Source organism: Rana temporaria, chromosome 4, assembly GCF_905171775.1.
Source record: "Rana temporaria chromosome 4, aRanTem1.1, whole genome shotgun sequence".
Taxonomy (NCBI): domain Eukaryota; kingdom Metazoa; phylum Chordata; class Amphibia; order Anura; family Ranidae; genus Rana; species Rana temporaria.
The window spans coordinates 409881705-409906854 of NC_053492.1; the positions used below are offsets into that span (position 1 = coordinate 409881705).

Here is a 25150-nt window from a genome sequence, read left to right on the forward strand (position 1 = left end):
AAGTAAAATTCTGGGCAAACCATAACTACTCTTAGAAATCTTGCCCGTTATACATATATTTCCTGTAAGAAAAGATCTGTATGAAGGCAGGTGCCTACATTATCTGTTTGTTCTTGTATGTGTTGTACTGCAATGCCTGATGTTACTGCACCGTGGGTTCAGTCAATTTGTACAATGTGCATGCATGTAGTTTGTGCCCTTGGTGAACAATCTGAGCTAGAAACTATGCTGCCCTGTTTCCCGGTTGTTCATGATGCCTTTCGGTGACAGATACATACTCTTCAAGAGAAGAGCTCTGTGGGGTTGTTTTACTAAAGCTGAAGAGTGCAAAATGCATGGTAGCCAATCAGATTTTAACTTCAGCTTGTTCAATTAAGCTTTGACAAAAGAAAAAGGGAAGCTGAAGATGCAGTACTGATGTCCTATGAAATGGTCAAGTTAACCGCTTCTTCATAGTTTGAGGAGTGGACTGTCAATACCAGTGACTACAGTACTAGTTTCTAAGTACAATATATCAGCCAGGCAGTCAGGAAGCTGAGGTGACTTAGTGTAAGTGATGGGGGTCCCCAGTAGTGAAGAAGTGTGGGTGCTTGGTTCCTTCCCTAAAGATCAGTACCCTAAACCCTGGTCCAAGTGTGGTACTGGGCGTCCTAGGGACCCAGCCTGGGAATCACAGAGGATGGAGCAAGTCCTCTGGGAAATTAAATAAGTACAAATTGGAGCAGTGCTGAGAGTGGAGAGATGCAGTAATAGCACACAAGTGGAGTAACGAGCTAACGTACGTGTCAGTGTCACTGGGATGAGGTGACATCCCTGACTGGGATGAGGTGAGCCTGATGCACACTATGCAACACCAGCTCAGAAAGGCTACACAGGAAGAGAAGTATATAAATTAACCGTGATGTTCTGTGGAAAAGCGGACAGGGATAAATAACATGATCCAGGAATTTACTAAGTGTCTACAGGTAAAAGTAATGCTCATTATGGGGTGTTACCTTTACGCATTGCTCCATGCTTAGGCATATACCTTCGGCAGCCTTTAGGGACACGAGTGCTCCTTCCTCTGGGTGCCCACACAAACCCCGCTGTTCCATTGTCGGTGCTCTCTACTCTCCCTGCACTGGCTGACACAGGAGAGCCTATTATGTGACCAGACTGGAGAGACCTGACTGGACCAGACTGGATAGGTAAGTATACAGATCTTTTTTCATACAGGTTAGTTAGAATAGGTGTTAAGCAGGGGTGGGGGTTGAGTGTGTTTTAGGCCTTGTACACACGATAGGTTAACCAGAGGACAATGGTCTGAAGGACCGTTGTCATAGGTTAACCGATGAAGCTGACTGATGGTCCGTCACGCCTACACACCATCTGTTAAAGAACCGATTGTGTCAGAACGCGGTGACATAAAACACAACGACATGCTGAAAAAATGAAGTTCAATGCTTCCAAGCATGCGTCGTCTTGATTCTGAGAATGCGTGGATTTTCAACCGATGGTCGTGCCTACTAACAATCGGTTTTGACCTATTGGTTAGGAATCCATCAGGTGAATTTAAAGCAAGTTGGCTTTTTTTTAACCGATTGTTAAATAACCTATGGGGCCCACACACGATCGGTTTTGACCGATGAAAACGGTCCATCAGACCGTTGTCCTCTGGTTAACCTATCGTGTGTACGAGGCCTTAAAGTAAATAGGGTTTGACCAGAATTCTGCTTTAAGACAAAATATACATTGGCAGGGTACTACTTGGGCTCAATTAACTTTTTTAGATGTTCTCTACAATATAGTACATTTTCCTCATTTAGGGTTTAGGTCCATTTTAATATTTATTTAGTTATTCTATATAAAACTGACACACCAACTGACAGCTATTGGCAAAACTCCACAATATTGCATACATATTGAAATAGTATTCTGACCTGACTGTTTTTGCAGTTATAGTTTGAAAGAAATGGCATAAAAATTTAAAGTGTATTTCATGGGCTCCTAGAAGAGGTGGTTACATAATACATAGCTTGCTCAAGCTCATCAAGTGCCTCCCTGCTCTATAGTATATTACCTATATTGATATTTTCTACAAGATAATTGCCACTCAAGAGGCACTGCTTTTCCTCTACCCTTCAGCGGTAATATAACCTAATTATAACTCTGGTGCCATGTTTCTGTAGTTCAGATGATCCTGCCTGCAAGCAGGTGGAAAACATGTTTGTCCGGGTAATAAATACATTGCAGAGTAGGTATTAGTCACAAGATGCTGGCAATAGTAGGAAGGTTAGAAGAGCTGCATCAAGGACCCACTTGAAATGTAACTGCTCTGACCTACTTTCTTATGCCATTGGTGAATAACAGAAACAGTTCAGGGCCCAGAAATCCAATCCATGTGTGCAGTAGGTGGAAATCACATACCCTGAAAAGTTATGTTACTCCAATAGCACTTATGGCCTCTTCCAAAAAATTTTTTAATAAATCACTGGAAAATATGCAGTAACCAAAAGCATCCAATCATAATAAACCTGTCACTGATCCAACAACAGAAAACTGAAAACTGCTTGGTTTCCATAGGAAAATATGTGGTGTAGGTGTACCTATTTGCCCTATAAGTGAATTGGAAATAAGGACAGGAATTCCCTTTATGATCTCAACATGATGTCACAAATGATCAGAATGTATGTGTTCCCTCTAGAGTGGGGTCTCCAAACTTTCTAACAAATGGCCAGACTTTGAGGGGGGCAGACTGTGGCCAGTGGGGGTAAAAAATGCTCCGATATCAATAGGAATAAACAATGCCACATCATTGGTGTCAGTGGAAGGTATAGTGTCCAATCATTGGTGTCAGTGGGAGAAATAGTGCTCCATCATTGGTATAAGTGGGAGGAATAGTGTCCCATCATTAGTGTCAGTGGGAAGAATAGTGCCCCATCATTGGTATCAGTGGAAGGAATAGTGCCCCATCACCGGTGTCAGTAGGAAGAATAGTGCCCTATCATTGGTTTCAGTGGGAGAAATAGTGTCCTGTTGTTGGTCAGTGAAAGGAATAGTGGCCCATCATTGGAATCAGTGGGACGAATAGTGTCCCATTGTTGGTTTCAGTGGGAGGAATAGTGGCCTATCGTTGGTGTCAGGGGGAGCAATAGTGCCATGTTGTTGGTGTCAGTGGGAGGAATAGTGCCCCATTATTGGTGTCAGTGGGAGGAATAGTGCCCCACCATTGATGTCAGTGGGAGGTACAGTGCCCCATTGTTGGTGTCAGTGGGAGGAATAGTGCCCCATCATTGGCGTAAGTGGGAAGTACAGTGCCCCATTGTTGGTACTAGTGGGAGTACTAGTGCCCTGTCATTGGTGTCATTGGGAGGAATAGTCCTCCCTTGTTGGTGTCAGTGGAAGAAATAGTGTCCCAAGGGCCAGGTTAAGGCAAGCAAAGGGCCACATCTGGCCCCCAGACCACAGTTTGGAGACCACTGCTCTACAGTGTACACGGTACAGAATGAAAAAGACAAACTACGTGTTAACTTACTATATTATGTCTTTGACAAGTCTATATATTCATGTCTAATCAGTAATTCACATTGTGGAAAAATCTACCTTGAAATAAATGTACAGTATATATGACACAGCAATTACATTTCTTTAATGGTATAACTGATAGATGGCAGGGGCAGAAAACTAAACATAAAAAGTGACTTTTGGTGTTTCTTAAATTTATCTTTGAATTTATTCAGCTTCTGTAGACATTCGGTAAAGTGCTTACCATCATCCATAATTGCTATGGTAACTCCTTTCCCCGTGTATCCCAACTCCCAGGCTTCAGCAACATTCAAATCAAGACCTGGCGTCCCATCTGCTTGACCTGTGTTGATCTGACAAATAAAATGAAAAGAACAATGTGATGTCACATAAGAGAACATCCACAGAAAATGAAATAGTGTTATATCACTCTTGGTACATGTTGGGCATTGTTGTAGACCTGTGGCATGAGTGTATGCTGCAAATAGTAGATCATACCAACATCATCAGTACCGGTATATAAAATATTGGAAATGTCCATTAATCAACAGCAGGATCAAAAAGTGTTCCAAAAGAGGCACCCAGTTCACAGTAAGGCCCCTTTCACAAGTCCTGAACTCTGTGTGTGGATGGGGGAATCAAGTCTTTTTTTTTTTATTCGGCCAGTGGGTTGGACAAAAGAAAATGACTTGTGTATGACTCTTGTATGGGCAGCTTAATAGTGATAAGGTTTTATTTATTTTTTATTTAAAAACAAACATGTTATACTGTAAGGCCCCGTACACACGACCGAGGAACTCGACGGGCAAAACACATCGTTTTGTCCGTCGAGTTCCTTGTGAAGCCGCCAAGGACCTCGGCAAGCTGAAATTTCCCATTGAACAACGAGGAAATAGAGAACATGTTCTCTATTTCCTCGCCGAGTTCCTCGTCGGCTTCCTCGGCCGAAAGTGTACACACGGCCGGGTTTCTCGGCAGAATTCAGCTCTGAACCGAGTTTCTGGCTGAATTCTGCCGAGAAACTCAGTCGTGTGTACGGGGCCTTACAGTTACAATGTTATACATGTTATACCTGCTCTGTTCAATAGTTTTTCACAGAGCAGCCCTGAATCTCCCCCCCCCCCCCCCCGCCGATTCTTCTGGCCTCTCCCCTCCTGCTGAGAGCCCCGATAGCAAGTCTCCTGCTATGGGGCACTCATGCATGCTCACTCCCGAACCCCGCTCTGTGTGTCCCCAGCTCCCTCCCTACTGGCTGTGATTGACAGCAGTGTGATCCCGCTGCTGTGTCTGAGCCAATGAGGAGTTAGAGAGTCAGTAGAGCTGCTGTTCTTGTGCCCATCACTGAATCGAGATCAGACACAGGGAAGTAAAAGGGGGGGCTGCACATAGAAGATTGTTTACCTTCATGCATAGAGCTTTCTTTTGGTGGTATTTAATCACTACTTGTTTTTTTTTAGTTTTTGCTAAATAAACGAAAAAAAAAAAGACTAATGCCGCGTACACACGACCGTTTTTTCGGGTGCTAAAAAATTTAAAAAATGGCAATTAAAAAATTCGAACATGCTCTTTTTTTTTACAATGTTTTTAGCGTTGTCGTTTTAAAGGTTGTAAAAAAATGGTCGTGTGTGGGCTTTAACGACGTGAAAAAAAACGCGCATGCTCAGAAGCAAGTTATGAGACGGGAGCGATTGTTCTGGAAAAACTAGCGTTCGTAAAGGAGTAAGCACATTCATCATGCAGTAACAGACTGAAAAGCGCGAATCGTCTTTCACTAACACAAAATCAGCAAAAGCAGCCCAAAGGGTGACGCCATCCGAATGGAACTTCCCCTTTATAGTGCCGTGGTACGTGTTGTACGTCACCGCGCTTTGCTAGAGCATTTTTTTTCACGATCGTGTGTAGGCAAGGCTGTTTTAATGATCGGGTTGAAAAAAACGTCGTTTTTTCTAGACCCTTAAAAACTTCATTTTTTAGAACCCGAAAAACGGTCTTGTGTACGAGGCATAACAATTTTGAAAAAAAAAAAACTTTTTTCATAGTTAAAATTTTTTTGCAAATGGGTAATTGTTTTCCTTCATTATATGTAAAACGGGGGTATTCCTGCGCTATTATGGGTAAATAGAGTTGCTCAAGGGTGCTGCAAACACCGTAAGGGTCAAACACTACCCACGAAAGAATCACAAAAAAATCAAATAGTGGTGTTGCGCTCCCTAAACTATTTAATCTTTTTCCTTCATTGATGTGTGCTGATGGGGCTGCACTGATGGGCATGGATGGGCACTGATAGGCGGCACTGATGAAACTGATTTGCGGCACGGAAAAGCAATGATGAGCACTGATAGGCGACACTGATGAGGAGGCACTGATGGGCACTAATTGGCAGCACTGATGGACACTGATAGATGGCACTGATAGGCAGCACTGATAGGCAACACTGATGAGAAGGCACTGATGGGCACTGATTGGCAGCATGATGGGCACTGATAGCCAGCACTGATGGCCACTGATAGGCAGCACTGGTGGCCACTGTTGGGACAGCACTCATAATCAGGACACTGATAATCAGTGCCCTAACTATCAGTGTAGATGTCCCTTTTAAACAAGCCGGTTACCGTCTCTCCTTGCCTCTCCTCACGCTGTTAGCGTGAGGAAAGAAATGCTGATAACCGGCTTAGGTTTTTCATCGAGATGAGCTCTAAATGGACACAGCTGATCACGTGTTAAAGGGCCGCTGTGATTGGCTCTTTACCCTGATGTGTGATCAGCTGTGTTCCTTAAGACACAGCAATCACAAATCGCACCACCCACGTGCCGCAGCGGGCAGGCGGCGGGCGTGATTACAGGAGGACGTCACATGTCGCCCTACCAGAACTTGACGACCGCGCAGTAGCCGTCATTCGGCTATAGCGGGGTCGGGAAGTGGTTAACCTCTAATAAATTGCTGCTCCCAGCCAAATGTAATTGTAAAACTTTTTTTTTTTTACTTTGTTACGTGTTCCCCTGGGCAGTGTCTGGCCCAATATGCCATTGGTTTGACAACCTCTTGCCTAATAGCCTAGAAAATGGTTATTACTGTTATTTAACAATTATCTCCCCTTAACATCAATGGGATTTGAATTTGACATCCGAAATATGCAAGAAAGAAATCCTCTGCTATACTAAAAGAACAATTCAAAAGCAGATACATTTACACAGAACATAGTATTATTTGCATATATTATACTGAGCTTGGCAATAGTCATACACCTTGATACGCCGTTTTGTCAGGTGTATGCTACTGGCATTCTAAACGTACTGTTATCAGCATAAAACTATCTTGTATCATTAACATTTCAAACATACTAAATCTTTCACTTACCAGATACCACTGTTTTGTAAATAGGGGATCATTCATATTGATGTCGATGTCATTGATGTCCCTGTATCCTCGTTTCTTTCTGTCAAAACCTTCTTGCTGAACAACTTTCCGAACCTGAAATATAACGAAAAGCATCCTGTAAAGATCTCGCTCAGATATCTTCTTTCTGATAATATCTTATCATCTTGGTTTGTGCTTTTAACAGTAGTACTTGTGATGTGTAAAATCTACTTCTTTATATATTTTGCTGATATATTCATACTGCCATTCCCATGTACATACCTAATCATGTACATACCTAATCATACCTAATCATGCACATACCTAAGTTCCCACTTATATGAATGACTTCACTCTAAGCTTAGTGAAAGAGATGAAATTGTGCTGACTTCAGTCATCCATTCATCCGCAAGCAAAGATCATTTTTGAATTCTTACACATGATTGGGTTTTCTTTCATTTTTATAAAATTTTACTTTTTATTAAATTCAAAATATATTTGATATAATAATGTGTTCTGCTACACCAATGAAAATACACTAAATTATGAAAGCATATATAAGCATAATCAAATACATAAAAGAAAAAACTCCAATTGAGTCCCAAAATTGTGAAAATAGGTGATATTAAAATCTTCCAAACAGGGTGAGGGTGCTGTGAATCCCGCCACCAGAGAGACGCATCTGAAGGCTTACCAGAAAAATGTTGACTCTCTAACTAAAGAGAAGTCATAAAACACTGTATACAAATATATCCTCTGCTCATCCAGGTTTTATCCTCTCATCCACCCAGTGGAGATATACGGGGAGAGTATCTCTTTAACCCATCTTTCCAGTATTAACTCATATATGCCAGCCCATATGAAAATAAAAAGGAGAAAATATGCTCCACATATGAAAAACTGCCTAATTTTATTATTTAATCACTCTCACGGGTAAAGAAAATAAAACAACATATCCAAAAATAGCCCTGTGAACTGATCGTAAGTTACTCCCGATGACACTTCCCGGCGTGATGATGTCACAGCACATCATCCGAGGCATTTCGTCAGATATGAAGTTTTCTAGGTGCCCTGGAGGACGTCATATCTGATGAAATAAATTATCATACCTATATTATACAACTATGAAAAATATCTCATAGAGTGCTAGACTCTAAGGGCCAGATCCTCAAAAGAGATACGCAGGCGGATATGCTGTTCCGCCATCGTATCCCTGTTTCTATCTTTGGAACTGATCCACAGAATCAGTTTTCCATAGTTAGGCAGAAGATCCGGCATGTGTAAGGGACTTACACTGCCGGATCTTAGGATGCAGTACCGCATCCGCCGCTGGGGGCATTTCGCGTCGAAATGCCGCTTCGGGTATGCAAATTAGCACTTACGGAGCTTTTCAGCTTCGTTTTTTTTCCATAAGTATTAAGTTGCATGTGTAAAATTAGGGCTGCTTTTACAAAGTGTAAACTGTTTACACCTTGTAAAAGCAGACCCTTCTTACCCGCGACGCTGTTATTTATTTATTTATTTTTCCCGCCGTATCTTTTTTTTTTCCCGACGCAATTTTTTTGACCCGGCGCGATTCACGAAGCTCGGCGTAACGTAATTTCGTGCTATGCACGTCGGGAAAATGACGTCACGAGCATGCGCAGTACGTTCGGCGCGGGAGCGCGCCTAATTTAAATGGGACTCGCCCCCATTTGAATAGGAACGCCTTGCGCCGGCGGAATTTAAGTTACACACCTGAAAATTTCTAGGTAAGTGCTTTGTGGATCGGGCACTTAGGTAGAAATTTTGCGGCAGTGTAACTTAAATCAGAATATTTAAGTTACGGCGGCTCTTTGTGGATCTGGCCCATATATCTTACATATCCCAATATATTCACACATCAACATAACACATAAGGGAAGACACACTAACAGGGTGTGTGTCCAAATAGCCGATTACCCTCCGATTATAGCTAAACCTCATTTAGCTTTGCTTTAGTTATCTTCCTTTCCATTCCAATTGTCCCACCGTGTACTTTGTTGGTTTCATATCCCATTATACTCAATTATGTCTGCATTTCAGCTACGGTCCGTTCCAATTGCACCCATCCTACGATCTGGATTTCAAATTTCTTACCTCCTCTAGTTGTCTTCTACTTTGTCATCTTAAAAATCAATCCAAATCAATCAAACCAAATATATGTAAGTACCATTAGTGATTAAAATCCCTTTCCCCTTTCTCACCTTCCTCCTTCCCTTCCCTACTTCCATCTACCCCCCCTCCTTTTGCCTATCCCCCCTCAGTGAATAAAAAGAAGAAATAAGGGGGTGTTATGTGATATGTGTTCAATCTTTTATAAGGGGATATGGTAGGGGTATTCTTTGCACAGTGAATTTTCATATATTATAACTAAAATATGTGAAAATTCACTTTGAAAGTAAATGCTCTACTCCTTCAATACATTATGGTCTTTTAAAACACAAACAACAGTTTTAAATCAATTCAATATATTTAATATATATTTTTTAAAAGATGTCTTTTTAAACACATGCATTACCACTGTGACAACTGTATCCTTTGTGCAAGACCCTATGATAGCTGCAGCCAGTAGGTTTGTTTGTAAACAAACCACATGTGATCACAATGGCTGTCTGTCATGTTGATCACATAACTGTAAAATAGACAGATTGGTTTCTGATTGTTAATCGAGATCAGAAGCTGTCGGGCTGTCTCATAACTAGAAGTGCACACACAGGTAAAGCACACCTAGTTTTGTGAGCAAGGCCATTACGTCTGAAACGCGTTAACATCTGCTGTATAGTTTCTTCTTTTATGGAATTATAATAAACTTGGACTTATTAGGAGCATGTATGGAGTTGCGAATTGTCTTCTACCCATTTAAAGCACTCCTAGTTCTACAATAAACTGTGTTCCGTAAACATAGGGCCTCGTACCTGATCTACAGACTGTCATCAGAAATGCGTTAATGACAAGGCTTCATTAATTCAAGCCCTATTTTCATAAGTTTTAGCCCTACTCATGCAACGCTATTTACAGAAATTAAATGTTAGAAATGATTACACTGCAGAATTTTTTTTTCCCCAAAACAGATTTAGAAAAGGTAAATTTCATGGCATTCCGGCAGAAATGTCAGGTATTACAGATTTGTATTTTTTCATATTAAATCTGGTTACACTTGCAGTATTATATAATTATCTAAAATTGCAAATCCCTAAAATCTACCTCTAGGTACTCTAGAGTTTGTCGTGATTAACTGCAGTCTTTACCAGTACTCTGGTATGTGAAACGCGTCAACTTTCGTACTTGCTGTGCTCTTATGCTGTGATGGTTTTCATCGGAATCTTGAATAAAGCATCGATGTTTGCAGCGGATTGTGCAGTTATCCTATTTTAAATGTTTAGCGCTGGGCAGGCAACTTTATCTGTGAATGGTATATGAGCTATGGTGCTCTAGCCTTGAGCAGTGGTGTTCCTTTGCTGTGTATTAACCACTAGCCGACCAGCCGCCAGCAGTTATACGGCAGCAGGTCAGCTCGGCTGCACGAAATCACGTAGCTATACGTCATTTTGCATTCCAGCCATTAGGGGCTCGCGCGCCCCCTGCTCGCCCCTGGTGCCGACACGCATGCCCGGCAGGCGCAATCACCGCTGGGCACCCGCGATCGCTCGTTACAGAGCGAGAACTGGGAGCTGTGTGTGTAAACACACAGCTCCCGGTCCTGTCAGGGGGAGAAATTACCGTTCGTTTGTTCATACAATGTATGAACAGGGATCTGTCATTTCCCCAAGTCAGTCCCACCCCCCTTCAGTTAGAACACACCCAGGGAACATAAAGGGAACATAATTAACCCCTTCCTCGCCCCCTAGTGTTAACCCCTTCCCTGCCGGTGGCATTTTTACAGTAATCAATGCATTTTTATAGCACTGATTGCTATAAAAATGCCAATGGTCCCAAAAATGTGTCAAAAGTGTCTGAGTGTCCACCATAAGGTCGCAGCACCGATAAAAATCGCTGATCGCCGCCATTACTAGTAAAAAAAAAATATTAATAAAAATTCCATAAAACTATCCCCTATTTTGTAGACGCTATCATTTTTAAACCAATCAATAAACGCTTATTGCGGTTTTTTTTAAGAACAATATGTAGAAGAATACGTATCAGCCTAAACTGAGGAAAAAAAACGTTTTATATATATTTTTGGGGGATATTTATTACAGCAAAAAGTAAAAAAATATTCATTTGTTTTAAAAATTGTCGCTCTATTTTTGTTTATAGCGCAAAAAATAAAAACCGCAGAGGTGATCAAATACCACCAAAAGAAATTGCCAATTTTGTTTGGGAGCCATGTTGTACGACCGCGCAATTGTCAGTTAAAGCGACGCAGTGCCGAAACGCAAAAAGTGGCCCGGTTGTTGACCAGCAAAATTGTCCAGGGCTGAAGTGGTTAAAGCACTCTTGGCGCTACAATAAAACGTGTTCCATCAGCATAGGGCCTCGTACCTCAGCATTATCTACAGACTGTGAACAGAAATGCATTAATGACAAGACTTCATAAATTCTAGCCCTACCTTCATAAATTCTGGCCCTACTCATGGAAAGCAGTGTGGCTGCGGCCCTATGGTGTATGGTAGCTTTAGCATAGAAAAGCAGTTCATTTTAAACCTTCTATTTAAAGTAATGAAATATTAACAATTAATACACTGTAGAAAAAAAATTATTACAGATTCACAAATAAAAACGTCATGGCATTCCTGCAGAAATGTCAGGTATTACAGATTTGTATTTTTTCATATTAAATCTGGTTATACTGGCAGTGTTATTAAATTATTTTAAATTTCAAATCCCTAAAATCCACCACTAGTTACATAAAATGTATAGTTTGTTGGTGATTAGCGGCAGTCTTTAGCAGCCGCACAGCTTGGTCTCACATGTCATACGCTTCAGTAGAACTGTATGTTTGCGGTGCAGCTATTATTAGAGCAGAATACAAGGTTACTGATTGATGGACTGGCAGTTCCTTCGTGGAAAGAGCAGTAAAACAATGACAGCTCTGAGCATGACACCACCCTTCGGGGATCACAAGCTGTGATATACTGTACAATCCCTGAAGACACCTATAGAATGCAGTGATGCTTCATCTCAAACATCAAAAAGAAAAAAGAAAGAAAAAAACACCAAGAAGAAGCTGTCACTATGTTGAACAGATTATGTGATAAAGAAAAACTCCTTTCAGTAATAAATGATAAATAAATAAAAAATAATTAACACGAGCTCCTAGGTTTCTTGGACTGGATTTTCATTGTAATGTCCTTCTCATTTGACTTTTGTCTTCCTGGTTTGCAAAGTTTGCTCATTAGTGAGTCAGGGAAGGAGTTCATTGGTATGCCTAATGGATTTATGTGTAATACCTAGCTAATGGCAGGACAATAACAATTGTCCATTTTACTGCATGAAAATGCATTTCAAGTAGAGTTATAACTCTTTCCTATGCGACAAGCTAATCTCTAAGTACTGCAGTTTAATTTCTTAAGGGAAACTATATGGGCTTATTTGAACCTATCGTGTTTCCCCAAAAGTAAGACATCCCCCGAAAATAAGACCTCCTTTCAGGTTTGCCTCTCGCAGAAATATAAGGCATCCCCCCGAAAATAAGACCTCCCCGATAATAGGGCCTCCCCCGACCATAAGGCATCGCGATAATACTGTAAGGTCCCCCGAAGGTACCGTAACACTCTGTACCATGGACCGGTGGGCGCCATCACGCAGCTCACTATTGGCTGCAGCACAGACAGGAAGTGCGCGGTCTCTTCATCAGAGAGCCTGCGCCGCCGCAAGGACAAGCTGCCGCCTGCTGCTTGCTGTGCCCTGACTGAGTCTGGTTGTACAATTACCGTAGACGGTGAGTACGGTAGTAGCGCGGAGCAGGAGTCCGGCAATGAATGGAAATGTCTGATAAAGGGGTGGGGGGGATGTCTGGTGAAGGTGTCCACTGGCACAGGGGTGGGGGAGGGGGATCACTTAAAATGACACAGGAGGCTCAGAGGGGGCAATCAAAATGACACAGGAGGATCAGAAGGGGGGGAATCAAAATGACACAGGAGGATGAGAAGGGGGAATCAAAATGACACAGGAGGATGAGAAGGGGGAAACAAAATGGCACAGGAGGATCAGAAGGGGGAAACAAAATGGCACAGGAGGATCAGAAGGGGTTATAGGTAATACATTTGCTTTTGTTTGTTCAACAATAAATGTGTACCGTATTCTTCTTCATGGAAAAATAAGAAATCCCCTGAAAATAAGACCTAGCACATCTTTGGGATCAAAAATTAATATAAGACACTGTCTTATTTTTGGGGGAAAAGGGTAGCTGTGAGCATTACCACCATGCATAGATGTAAATGAGCCCTTATGCCTCGTACACACGACCATTTTTCTTGTCAGGAAAAAAAAAAAAAAAAGTTTTTCCCGACGTGATTCCTCTCCAGTCTGACTTGCATACACACGTTCATGCAAAAAAACGTCCGACCAAAGCACGGTGACGTACAACACACACGCCGGGATTATAAAGGGGAAGTTCATTTTAAATGGCGCCACCCTTTGGGCTGCTTTTGGGCTGCATACTTGATTCTGAGCATGCACGTTTTGGCATGGCAGTTTTCTAGTCGTGAAAACCGGTCGTGTGTACAAGGCATTAGTGTTCTTTGTATTTTTTTTGTTTTCATGTTTGTATACTGTTGATTTACATTTTTTTCACTGTTTATTTTTCATTCTATGAAAATTGAAATAATTCAAATAATTCGGCAAATTTTCAGTCATTTATGACACAAGAATAGGTACAGGATAGTTAAAAGGAGCTTTTTTTTTTTTTTTCTGAAATCTCTCAAACTTCACTGACAGAAATAAAAGCTCTCCATTTTGCTTAGCCCTGTCTTGTTCCTCCTCTTCTTCCCTCCAGTGGTGAGCAATCTTTACTACAGAATGGCACTCATGTAGTGAAGTTTGAGTGCTGTTCTGTCAATACACCTGGTAGAGGACTGGAATGGGGGGATGGAAAAGTACAGATTACTGGTATGGAAAGGGGGGGTACTTGTATCAAAACATTTTTACTATATTTTTATATATGTATATGTGTGTAAGCTAGTGTTGCATCTAAACTAGGGTGGATAGAAACCAATGATTTTTTTAAAGAAATCAATAAATCTGATTTTTTTTATTTTTTTTTTTATTTAAATCTGTTTTTTTTTATTTTTTTGGGGGGGGGCGTGGCCGAGAGCGGCATGTGAGAGGACGTGCATCACGGAGCTCCCGCACTAATCCTCCAAAGATCCTCTTCCCAGCCAGCTAATCCTTGCGGTATTTGACCGATTCGGTGCAGACTCCCGTCTGGACGTCCTGGGTGACATTTGCGGCGATCGTGGAAGCCATGCTGACCAGCAAACAGCTGGAGACCGGGCCGCCCGAAATCCAACATGGCGCCGCGGCTCCTCTCTCACAGCGCGCACGAGGCACGGATAAAAGCAGGGACACGGGTAAGCCTCCTAAAACCCCTCGAGGGACTGGGAAAGACCCCCCTAAGGACATACTTTACTATGCCCAGAAGCTAACGAGCGCAGCAGCACATGGGAGTGGGGAGGACATGTCAGCAACCCCTGCAGTCTTTCATACGCAGGCAGAGGATGAGGCAGGCACTCAGGGCCCTGAGGCCTCCTCAGTGCGGGACTTATTGATGATGGAGGAGGAAGAGGAGGATGGGAGTGATGCTCAGCCTTCCCTGGCTGACATACTGCGTGCGGTGAATAAATGCACGGCGTCAGTACACTCACTACAGGAGAACTTTGGCACTTTGAAGGAGGAATTGGGGTTCATTAGACATGATCTGCAGAAGACACGGGAGCGCACCACTGCTGCTGAGGGACGCATCAGTGATTTGGAGGACAAGCTGACACCACTCATAAGAGATGTGCAAATCACTGCCAGGATTGCCAGGGCGAATGACCTCAAGTCTGACGACATCGAAAATCGTTTAAGACGAAATAATGTTCGCATAGTGGGGCTCCCCGAGAAAACCGAGGGTAGGGACCCCACCGAATTTGTTGAACAATGGTTGCTCCAGGTGTTTGGGAAGGAGGTCTTTACCCGGTTATATTCAGTGGAGCGAGCGCACAGGGTACCAACTAGACCCTTACCGCCGGGTCACCCGCCGCGCACCATGATTGCGAGGCTACTCAACTATAAAGATAAAGAAATCGTGCTCAGACAAGCGAGGGAGCGGCGCAATATCCTGTTTAATGGGGCTCGTGTATCGTTTTACCCTGATTACTCGGCGGAAGTACAGAAGAGAAGAGCAAGGTTTGCTGATGTCAAGAAGAGGCTGCAGCGGCTGCGGGCCTCATATGCTATGCTGTTTCCGGCAAAGCTCCGGATCATAGTTGGCGGTCAGTCTCATTTCTTTGAAGCGGCGGCTGATGCATCATCCTGGCTGGACGCCAACGAACACGCTATTCGTCAAGAGGGCAGGAGAGCGGCGGCAAAGGGAGACTGATTCATGGCCTTCGCAGGTTCCGGTCCGGTACAGGTTTGTTCATTCCAGTTTGGCTGGGAAGCCACAACCTACAGCTTTTCTCTGACAGTGTTGTGAGCAAGTGAATATTTCTAACAAGAACTTAAGTGATCTTTTTTCATATTTTTGTCCTTGTGGCAGTTTTCCTCAGGAGACACCTGCAGTGTAGGTTCAGGGTGTTAGGTTCGACCTACAGGGTCTCTTGGGTGGGTTTTCTACCCCTTTGTTTTTGTTGTTCTCCCCCCCTTTTTTTATTTTTTCATTGTTGGTACCTTTGCAACCCCTGCTCGGTGCCCCGCACTATGGAGGGCTCTCCTGATGGTCGCTGGGGGGTATCGTTTGTTAGTTGCATACACGTTTTTCTTTTTTATGCTTTAATTCTTTATTATCACAGCTGCAGTTCTGGACAACGCCGATGTACTCACAGGAAACTCTTGAAGCAGATCCCAGGTACTGTGTTTTTGATACACTTGGCGCACTGGACATATGCACACCCTACGGCGCCTAGGGTACACGATATTTTAGGTTATTCAGGTCTTAAGACGGATTGAAAATGAGTACTGTTACATTACTGTCTTGGAACATTAGAGGTGTTCAGAGCCCTCTGAAACGTACCATGGTTACTACTATTTTGAAGAAGTACTCCCCTGCTATCTATGTTCTGCAGGAGACTCACCTTGTGCCGGACACGGTTTCTTGCCTGGGTTTTTCTTGGGTGGGTTGGGCCTATCACTCTACCCATACCTCCTATTCGAGAGGGGTGAGTGTATTGGTCCACAAGGCCCTGGAGTTTCTTCTGCTGGACAAATTGATAGATGACGAGGGGCGTTATGTGGTTCTACTGTGTAAAATAGGTCAACTGAAATGTATATTAGCTGCTGTATATGTGCCCCCTCCTTTCAACTCTGAAGTACTGCGGATTTTGTTAATGTATCAGTTGGATCACCCTGATGTACCGTTTGTCGTTATGGGGTATTTCAACTGTTATATGGATCCTGTCATGGACAAACATCCGCCTCCATTGGTTTCCCGCAACAGAGCTCGAACAGCATTGCGGAAGTTCACGGAGGAGGTAGGTTGGGTTGATCCGTGGCGCAGCCGTAACCCGCAGCAAAAGCTGTTCTCCTGTTTTTCCAAATCTCACCTCTCTCTGTCACGCATTGACATATGCTTATGCTCGCCCCAGACGGTCAATCTGTTAGAGGATCTTAGATACCTGGTAAGAGGGGTGTCGGATCATTCCCCTCTTTTGGCATCCCTGATTGTTAGGCCCGCTACGGATCTCCCTAGGGCACCTTGGAAGCTCAACGCCTTCTGGCTCAATTTGTTCCCTTCCCATGCACGAGTGGCGGAGGAGATTGCTGGGTTTTGGCGGCGCCATGAGAGTCACCCGGATTTGGGATTGATCTGGGAGACGTTTAAAGCGTTTCTCAGGGGAATCCTGATAACAGAGGTTAATGGTATCAAGGCCAAGACGAATGGGCTACGGGAGCAATCTGAAATATTGGTGAGCAGGCTGGAGGCAGAATTCATTGCAGATCCCTCAGATGCGGCTAGAGAGGCATGGATGGCAGCACAGGAGGCAGTGGATAGGATTACTAGGGAATCGGCTGATAGAAAACGTTTTTTCAATAGACAGGCTTTCTTCGAGGAGGGTGAACAAACAGGCCGTCTGCTCGCAAAGATAGTGAAGGCGTCCCAAACATCCCCATCTATTGGTGCACTGCGAAAGGAGGGGGGTGGGCTCGTAAATACTCCCGCACAAATTATGGAGGAGCTGGTTAGGTTCTATTCTGATCTGTACAGGTCCCGGGTGGCTTATTCGGATTTGGAGTAACAGGAGTACCTGCGGGAAATTGAACTGCCTAGTTTGTCGGCTGCCCAGAGGGCACTCCTGGATTCTCCGATTAGGCTGGAAGAGTTGCAAGAGGCTCTCAGTCTTTTTCCTAATTCGAAATCTCCGGGGGATGACGGCCTACCCAGGGAAATATTCAAACAGTATGGGGGGATAGTCTTGCCACACCTGCTTAGGGTTCTTAATTTTGCTAGAGAACGACGGTGTTTACCAGATTCCATGACCAGAGCTTGCATTGTGCTTCTTCTGAAATCGGGTAAAGACCCTCTTGACCCGGGTTCATATAGGCCGATCTCGCTCTTACAGAGCGATATTAAAATCTTGGCGAAGGTTCTGGCTCTGAGGCTCAACAGGGTCATCTCCTGCATCATCCACTCAGACCAGTCCAGCTTTATGCCTCAAAAGTGCACAGCCATCAATCTCCGCAGGCTTTATTTGAATATTCAGACAGTGTCAGAGCACATGGGAAACAGGGCCCTATTGTCGTTAGATGCCCACAAGGCTTTTGACAGTATAGAATGGGGTTACCTTTGGGCAGTTATGGGTAAATTTGGCTTCGGTGAACAGTTCCTGTCGTGGGTACAGCTATTATACTGCTCGCCCAGGGCGGTGATTAGGGAGGCGGGCCATGTCTCTAAACCGTTTACCCTGCATAGAGGTACCCGGCAGGGATGCCCGCTGTCCCCGCTTCTCTTCGCCATCGCCATTGAACCCATGGCAGCCCTGATCAGAGCGAATCAGAGAGTGAGGGGCCTACAATATGGGGAGATCCAGGAGAAAATTATGTTGTATGCCGACGACACCATGCTCCTTTTGGGTGACACTGCTGGCTCCCTGGAGGAGGCGATGGCAGTGGTCGGCAGGTTTGGGTCCTATTCTGGCCTAGTCATTAACTGGACTAAGTCCTCGCTTTTATTGCTGGATGAGGTCCAGGGAGGAGGGGAGAAGATGATTCACAGGGTACCGGTATCCACAGGATTTAAGTATCTTGGTATCCAGGTTACTCCTGAACCACGTGATTTTCTAGCACTCAATTTGACACCGTTGTTGAATAGAATTAGAGATAAGGTTAAGATCTGGTCTCGCCTTCGGATGTCCCTAGTGGGTAGGGTCAATCTCATTAAAATGATCTTTATGCCTCAGCTCTTATATATCCTGCACAATACCCCTGTGGTCATCCCTCTGAAGATGTTCAGGATTATTAATTCCCTTTTCAGGACCTTTATCTGGCAGGCCAAGTCTCCTAGGGTGAAGTTGGAGCAGTTTCAGAAGCCTAAGATGGCGGGAGGCCTCGCCCTCCCTAATCCTTGGGTATATTATTTGGCGGCTCAGGCGCAACATATTGCCAGGGCTATGCCAAAGAGGCAGGCCCCTGAGGGTGGAGAGGGGAAATCGGATCCCATTAGGGCCCTGATGTGTTATGCCACTGGCTTCGATAGTGTACCTACTGGTATGGAGGCCCTGGCATACGCATTATCCAACAAAAAGTTTCCCACATATGCGCTACTGCAAAAAATATGGAACAAACTTAGACAGATGCAGGAGGTAGAGGGGTTCACAGGTTTCAGCCCGATCTGGGAAAATAAGTACTATGGAGAACTGCTCTCATTGGACTGTGGGACGCGGTGGAGTAGACATGGTGTTACGCTTCTGAAACACATTTTTGTTGCGGGTGCGTTGATCCCCTTCCCTGAACTAAGGGAGAGTTATCGCCTTCCACAGTCTATGCTCTTCCATTACATGCAGTTGCGGCATGCTGTGATGGCGCAGGCAGGGGGGGCCCCGTGGGTCCTTTCGAAGACGCCGATATTCAAATTAATGGCCGAAGTGTCTCAGTTTAAGGGTTTTATTTCCGATGCTTACTCAATGATCTTAAATATCTACTTAGATGACTTTCCACTTGGGGTGTCCACGAAGTGGGAGAGGGACGTAGGGGCCTTTGAGGATGAGCAATGGGAGGAGGCACTTCAGGCAGTGCAGTTGTGCTCCCTGAATGTGGCTCAGCGATTATCTCAATTGTACATTGTGCTCAGAGTGCATTACACACCCGTCAGATTATTAAAAATGGGGGTGAGGCCAGACTCCAATTGCACCAGGTGCGCAAGGGACCATGGCGACTTGATTCATTTACTGTGGCGGTGCCCCAAGCTTCATTTATTCTGGTCAGGGGTCGTGACTCTCCTTAACAGAGTTTATCTGACTAGCATTCCTGTTGATCCGAAACCATGTCTTCTTGGCATTATAGATGATGCGTCACTGGACGACAATAGCAGGCAAGCCATATTGAGAGCTCTGTTTCAGGCCCGTAGGCTAATCCTTCGGCATTGGAAGGCAGTTGATCCTCCAACGTTGAAGGAATGGATTGCTCAAATGGGTGACACCATAAGATTGGAGAGGTATGTCTATCAACACAGGGGCTGCTCGAGAAAGTTTGAACAAGTGTGGGCCCCGTGGTTGGATTCACCTGGCTTATCCCCGGTGGATCTGGTCATGGATAGGCTGCTTAGGTAGATGAGGGGGGTGGTCAGCCATCGGGGGCAGTCGGAGAGTGGGGAGTTTGATTCATTGGTTTTATCATTTGTATATGATTTGGGGGACGTGTGTATTCCAGTGGGGCTAGTGCCTCTTAAATAGTGGCCTCGCACGAGGTCTTCTGTTATTTGGGAGTCTGCGGTGCTTCAGGTGTGAACTGTTATTTGCACTGGTGGGATGTTCCGGTGATGTGTTAATGAGCTGTGTATTCGCTGTGATTTTCCTTTCTGTCTTTTCTAAATAAACATCTTTGATTTAAAAAAAAAAATCTGTTTTTTTTTTTCATTTACATCTGATTTTTTTTATTTAAATCAAATCTATTTTAATAAAATGCTTTTGAAGTAAAAATGTACCTAATGATAGTTTTTATTTAAGATGCATTAATAATTTAGTTTATTCAGCTTGAAATGGAGCTTAGTTATGTAGCATGGGGCTGTATATTCTGCAATGTTTACATTTTTGGTAAACTCATTCAATGAATCTAAACTCTGCAAGCTGAGATAACATGTACTGCATTGATGTATTCGTACAATTTCACCGTAACCATGAGATAAAGCAAAGTTCAGGAATATTCCTTTATCCCATTGTTTTAGAAATCTATGCACACTACAAACTGTATGATTAAATCAGTTCTGATATCGCTGTTTTACTAACTTGACAGCTTATTATTCTAAATAGGAAACCTTCATATTGTTTGCGAATAGTAAAAATTCTAACTACTGTACCAGCAAGAATAAGGCGTTACATTTAAAGAGCACCTGTCATTTATGATCCATCATGACATAATACTCACCTGCTCCCACCACGTCCCTCCCCTTGTATCACTGCCGCATCACCAGCCATCCCATCCTATGAATTGGACTGTCGGTGAGTCAACAGCAGGTCAGAGATGGAGCCGCTGCGTCACAGATATGACAGTTGCTCTTTAAAAATTGTGATTTAAATCGACTTGATTTAACTGCTTGCCTACCAGCCGCCGCAGTTATACGGCGGAAGGTCAGCTCTGCTGGGTGAGATCACGTAGCTATACGTCATCTCGCCGAGCAGCCAATAGGGGCGCGCGTGCGCCGCCGGAGGGGCGCACGCACGCCCCCCGCTCGCCCCTGATGCGTGATCACCGCCGGGCACCTGCGATCGCTCGTTACAGATATGTCACTTCTGGTCCCATGTCTGCCTCTGATCACACCCTGCTCTTTATGTCACCCTCACATGACTTCATTAGGGGCTAGCGGCAAGCAGACCAAATGTCCTTAATTACCTAAATGTAATACAATAGAACCATGGACATTTTATCAGAGCCTAATGGCTTAAATGTATAATGGGCATTTTTCTGTTCAAGCACAATTTCTTTTGAAAAGATATACTTTAGTGAATTTTAGTGAACCCAAACACAATAAAATACCCAATTTGTGGTAAAATATGTGGTAAAATATTAAAAATGACATTATGCTGAGTAAATAGATACTAAACATGTCTCGCTTTAAAATTGCGTACACCCACAACAGCAACAAACTACAGTACATTCAATTATCCATAGGCAAAGTTTTAAAAGCCTTTACAGGTAATCAGTTTAAAGTTACACAGGATGTCTGGCCATAGAATTATTGCTCTTGCCCTGACGTTCATCGTGACACCTCATATGTGTGGTGCGATCACAGTTTACATATGCATGCGGGACCTATGCGCGCGTTCACCTTTGTGCATGAGAATGGGGGGTTGGGGGTGCTTTACATTTTTTTTTTTTATCAATTATTGTATTTTTTTTTTTTTTTACATTGTCCCCTTAATTATTTTTTGTTTATCAGCTTTATTGCCATTTACAAGGGATGAGCAACATGCTCTTTATGGAGAGATCGGGGGGCTATTAGAGCCCAAATCTCTCTTCTTGCCTCCAAAGCATCAGATCAAACCAAGATGAATTTGACCAGATGATGGTAATGACTTGTAAATGAACAAACCAAAACCAGAATTGACTAGTGTTGAGCAGAATATGCCATATTCGATTTCGCGATATATCTCGAATATATATTCGAATATTCGAGATATATTCGCTAAATTCGAATATTCGTGATATTTTATCGAAAGTAAATGATTGCGATTTTTCGCTATTGCGAATGCGAAAATAATTGCGATTTTTTGATAACTGCGGTAGGAGCACTCTGATTGGCTCAGAATATTCGTGATATTTTATCGAAATATCGCAACATGCGAATGCGATATTTATTGCGCAATTTCGAGAAATGCTGGAGGAGCGCTCTGATTGGCTCAGAATATTCGTGATATTTTATCGAAATATCGCAACATGCGAATGCGATATTTATTGCGCAATTTCGAGAAATGCTGTAGGAGCACTCTGATTGGCTCAGAATATTCGTGATATTTTACAATACAAAATAATTGCGAATATTCGGCAAATGCGGAAGGAGCACTCTGATTGGCTCAGAATATTCTTGATATTTTACAATACAAAATAATTGCGAATATTCGGCAAATGCAGAAGGAGCACTCTGATTGGCTCAGAATATTCTTGATATTTTACAATACAAAATAATTGCGAATATTCGGCAAATGCAGAAGGAGCACTCTGATTGGCTCAGAATATTCTTGATATTTTACAATACAAAATAATTGCGAATATTCGGCAAATGCGGAAGGAGCACTCTGATTGGCTCAGAATATTCTTGATATTTTACAATAGAAAATAAAAAGTGTTTTGCATTGGTGGTGATTCTTTACTCTATCCATCTGTCACAGCCGTTTGTCAATCAAACACCTTGAAGATTGAACACGTTCATGCTGCATGCTTTGGACTTTTTTTCACTTCACATATCAAAGACATTTTTATGAAAGATTATTTTTCTATTATTGGGACTATATTTCTTTATATATTTGTTTCACTGTGTATTTCACAAGTTATTTGCGCTTGCTTATTTTATAATTTGCCCACATGTCTTGTCACTAGACATATTTTTTATTCTTGTAGAGCGACTCCATTTTCTGTCTTGTATTAATTTATGTTGTATAACATTTTTGAGTTGCTGCTGTATTCTCCCCTTTTTTAAGGTATGCGCAATTTTTTCCTTCTTACAAAAAATAATAATATCAAACATACAAATATTCATAACATACACATACACATACACAAAGCCCCCCCCTTTTGCATCAGAGACAATCAGAGTTCTCCTACCACAGTTATCGAAAATTCGCAATCATTTTCGCATTCGCAATAGCGAAAAATCGCAATTTTTTTTTTTTCAATTTGGCAACATAATAGGATCGCCTCAGCTTAGCTACTCGGCCCAGGGTCTCTAATCATACCAGCAATGCTTTTAGACGTCGATAGGATGTGATCTGTTTTAAAAATCAAATTGAAAAAATGCGAATATTCGGAATTGCGAATATTCACCGCGAAATTCGAAATATAGCGCGATTTCTCGAATATGCTATATTCGAGTCGAATATTCGCAATGCGAATATTCGTGAGCAACACTAGAATTGACAAAATCTTTGTTGCTTCTGTTTTCTGATCTCACAGAGGAGGAGAAACAATGTCAGTTGCTCTCTCTCTCTGTTTAGTGCAGCCCATGCTGCCAGCCGCATCATTCCCAAGCTCCTCGATGGGATAGAAGAGTCCAGGAAAGGCAGCGAAAGCAGCGGTAGGATAGGTGGATCCCCTTCCGCCACCTGTAAAAGTGATCCGGTGGCCGCTCAGATCACGTGTACTAGAAAGAGAATCGCCAACAGAAAAAAAACAGTACTGGGATCATGGCTGTAACTTTAACCATGATCCCAGTATAGCCACCTGAATACAAGGCCATATATACTGTATGTACGGAAATCTTGAGGTGGTTAAAATTTTGTAAAGTCATGAAGAACAGTGGTGGTGATGGGGGGTTGAGACCTCAAAATGGGAATAGCAAAGTCAAACATATAGATGTGTGGCATGATCCTAGAAAACAGAGGTGGAAAGATGGCAAGTCTGGGGCAGATCCACATACATCTGCGCTGGGTGCAGCGTATCTAAGATACGCTATGCCGCTGTAACTTACTTTTAGTTGGTTTGAATCCTCAACGAATCCGCGCCATAATTTACGGCGGCGTGGCGTATCTCTCGCGGCGTAAGGGCACGGAATACAAATTCAGCGGGTTGGAGGCATGTTTCATTTCAATGAAGCGTGTCCCCGCGCCGAACGAACTGCGCATGCGCCGTCCATAAAAACTCACAGGGTGCATTGCTCCAAATGACGTCGCAAGGACGTCATTAGTTTCGACGAGAACGTAAATGGCGTCCAGCCCCATTCACGGACGACTTACGCAAACGACGTAAAATTTTCAAGATGATACGCGGGAACGACGGCCATACTTAACATTGAGTACGCCATCATATAGCAGCTTTAACTATACGCCGGAAAAAGCCGAACGGAAACAACGTAAAAAAATGCGACGGCCTGTCGTACGTTCGTGGATCGTCGGAAATAGCTAATTTGCATACTCGACGCGGATTACGATGGGACCGCCACCTAGCAGACGCCGAAAAATTGCATCTTAGATCCGACGGCGTACGAAGACGTACACCTGTCAGATCTAGCCGAGATGCCGTCGTATCTTGTTTTGAGGATTCAAAACAAAGATACGACGCGGGAATTTTGAAATTACGCCGGTGTATCAGTAGATACGCCGGCGTAATTTCTTTGTGGATCTACTCCTATGTGTCTTGTTGGAGGGTGCTGTCTCGGAGAGAGACAGAAAATGTAATCAGGTACACCAAAGGTGGAGTGTGGTTCCATAGTTGGTGAAGCCTATGTATGTTGGCTGTGTAGAGGGTTTCTGACCATTCTTCTGTCACTACCACAAGAGAAGGCGTTCCCTCTGCTGCAATATATGTTTATTTTGTATTAATAGCCTGAAATACTTCACCTTATTACTTATCGCCTTATGCTATTTTGGTGCTATTTGTAGTTGAGATCTTTAATAACTTGCTAAATAATTTTTACTAACACGGTTGGTTGGGTTACTACTGTTCTCAGCTTGCCTTAGCTAATAATAAAACATGTCACTGTTTATAAAACAATACCCTTGCATACTTCATCTTAAGTCCATCACACAGTAGCTATGACTATGAGTCATAAAGTAGCTATGACTACAGGCTTAGAAGGCCATTCTTTGTTTAGAACTTCTGAATTGGCATGCAACAAAAGAAAATTGGCTAATTGGCTTATTTTTTTCCATTAAATGCTTAAGGTGGTTGTAGCCGTATTAGTGTACTTTCAACTATACAGCTGAGTTCTATCTGTTATACTTTTTTATTGGCACTAACTAGTACATTATTAAACAAGCT

General features: G+C 43.1%; 1 protein-coding gene across 1 annotated transcript in view; it reads right to left on the reverse strand.

Annotated features, from left to right (window-relative positions):
* The window catches only part of PCSK2 (proprotein convertase subtilisin/kexin type 2), a 243851-nt gene that overhangs the window by 74186 nt on the left and 144515 nt on the right, over positions 1 to 25150 (reverse strand). The window contains exons 3-4 of the mRNA XM_040351270.1: positions 6863 to 6976; positions 3749 to 3857 (exon numbers count right to left, since the gene is read on the reverse strand). Coding sequence (XP_040207204.1) covers positions 3749 to 3857; positions 6863 to 6976 — 223 coding nt within the window. The remainder of the gene's footprint in view (positions 1 to 3748; positions 3858 to 6862; positions 6977 to 25150) is intronic.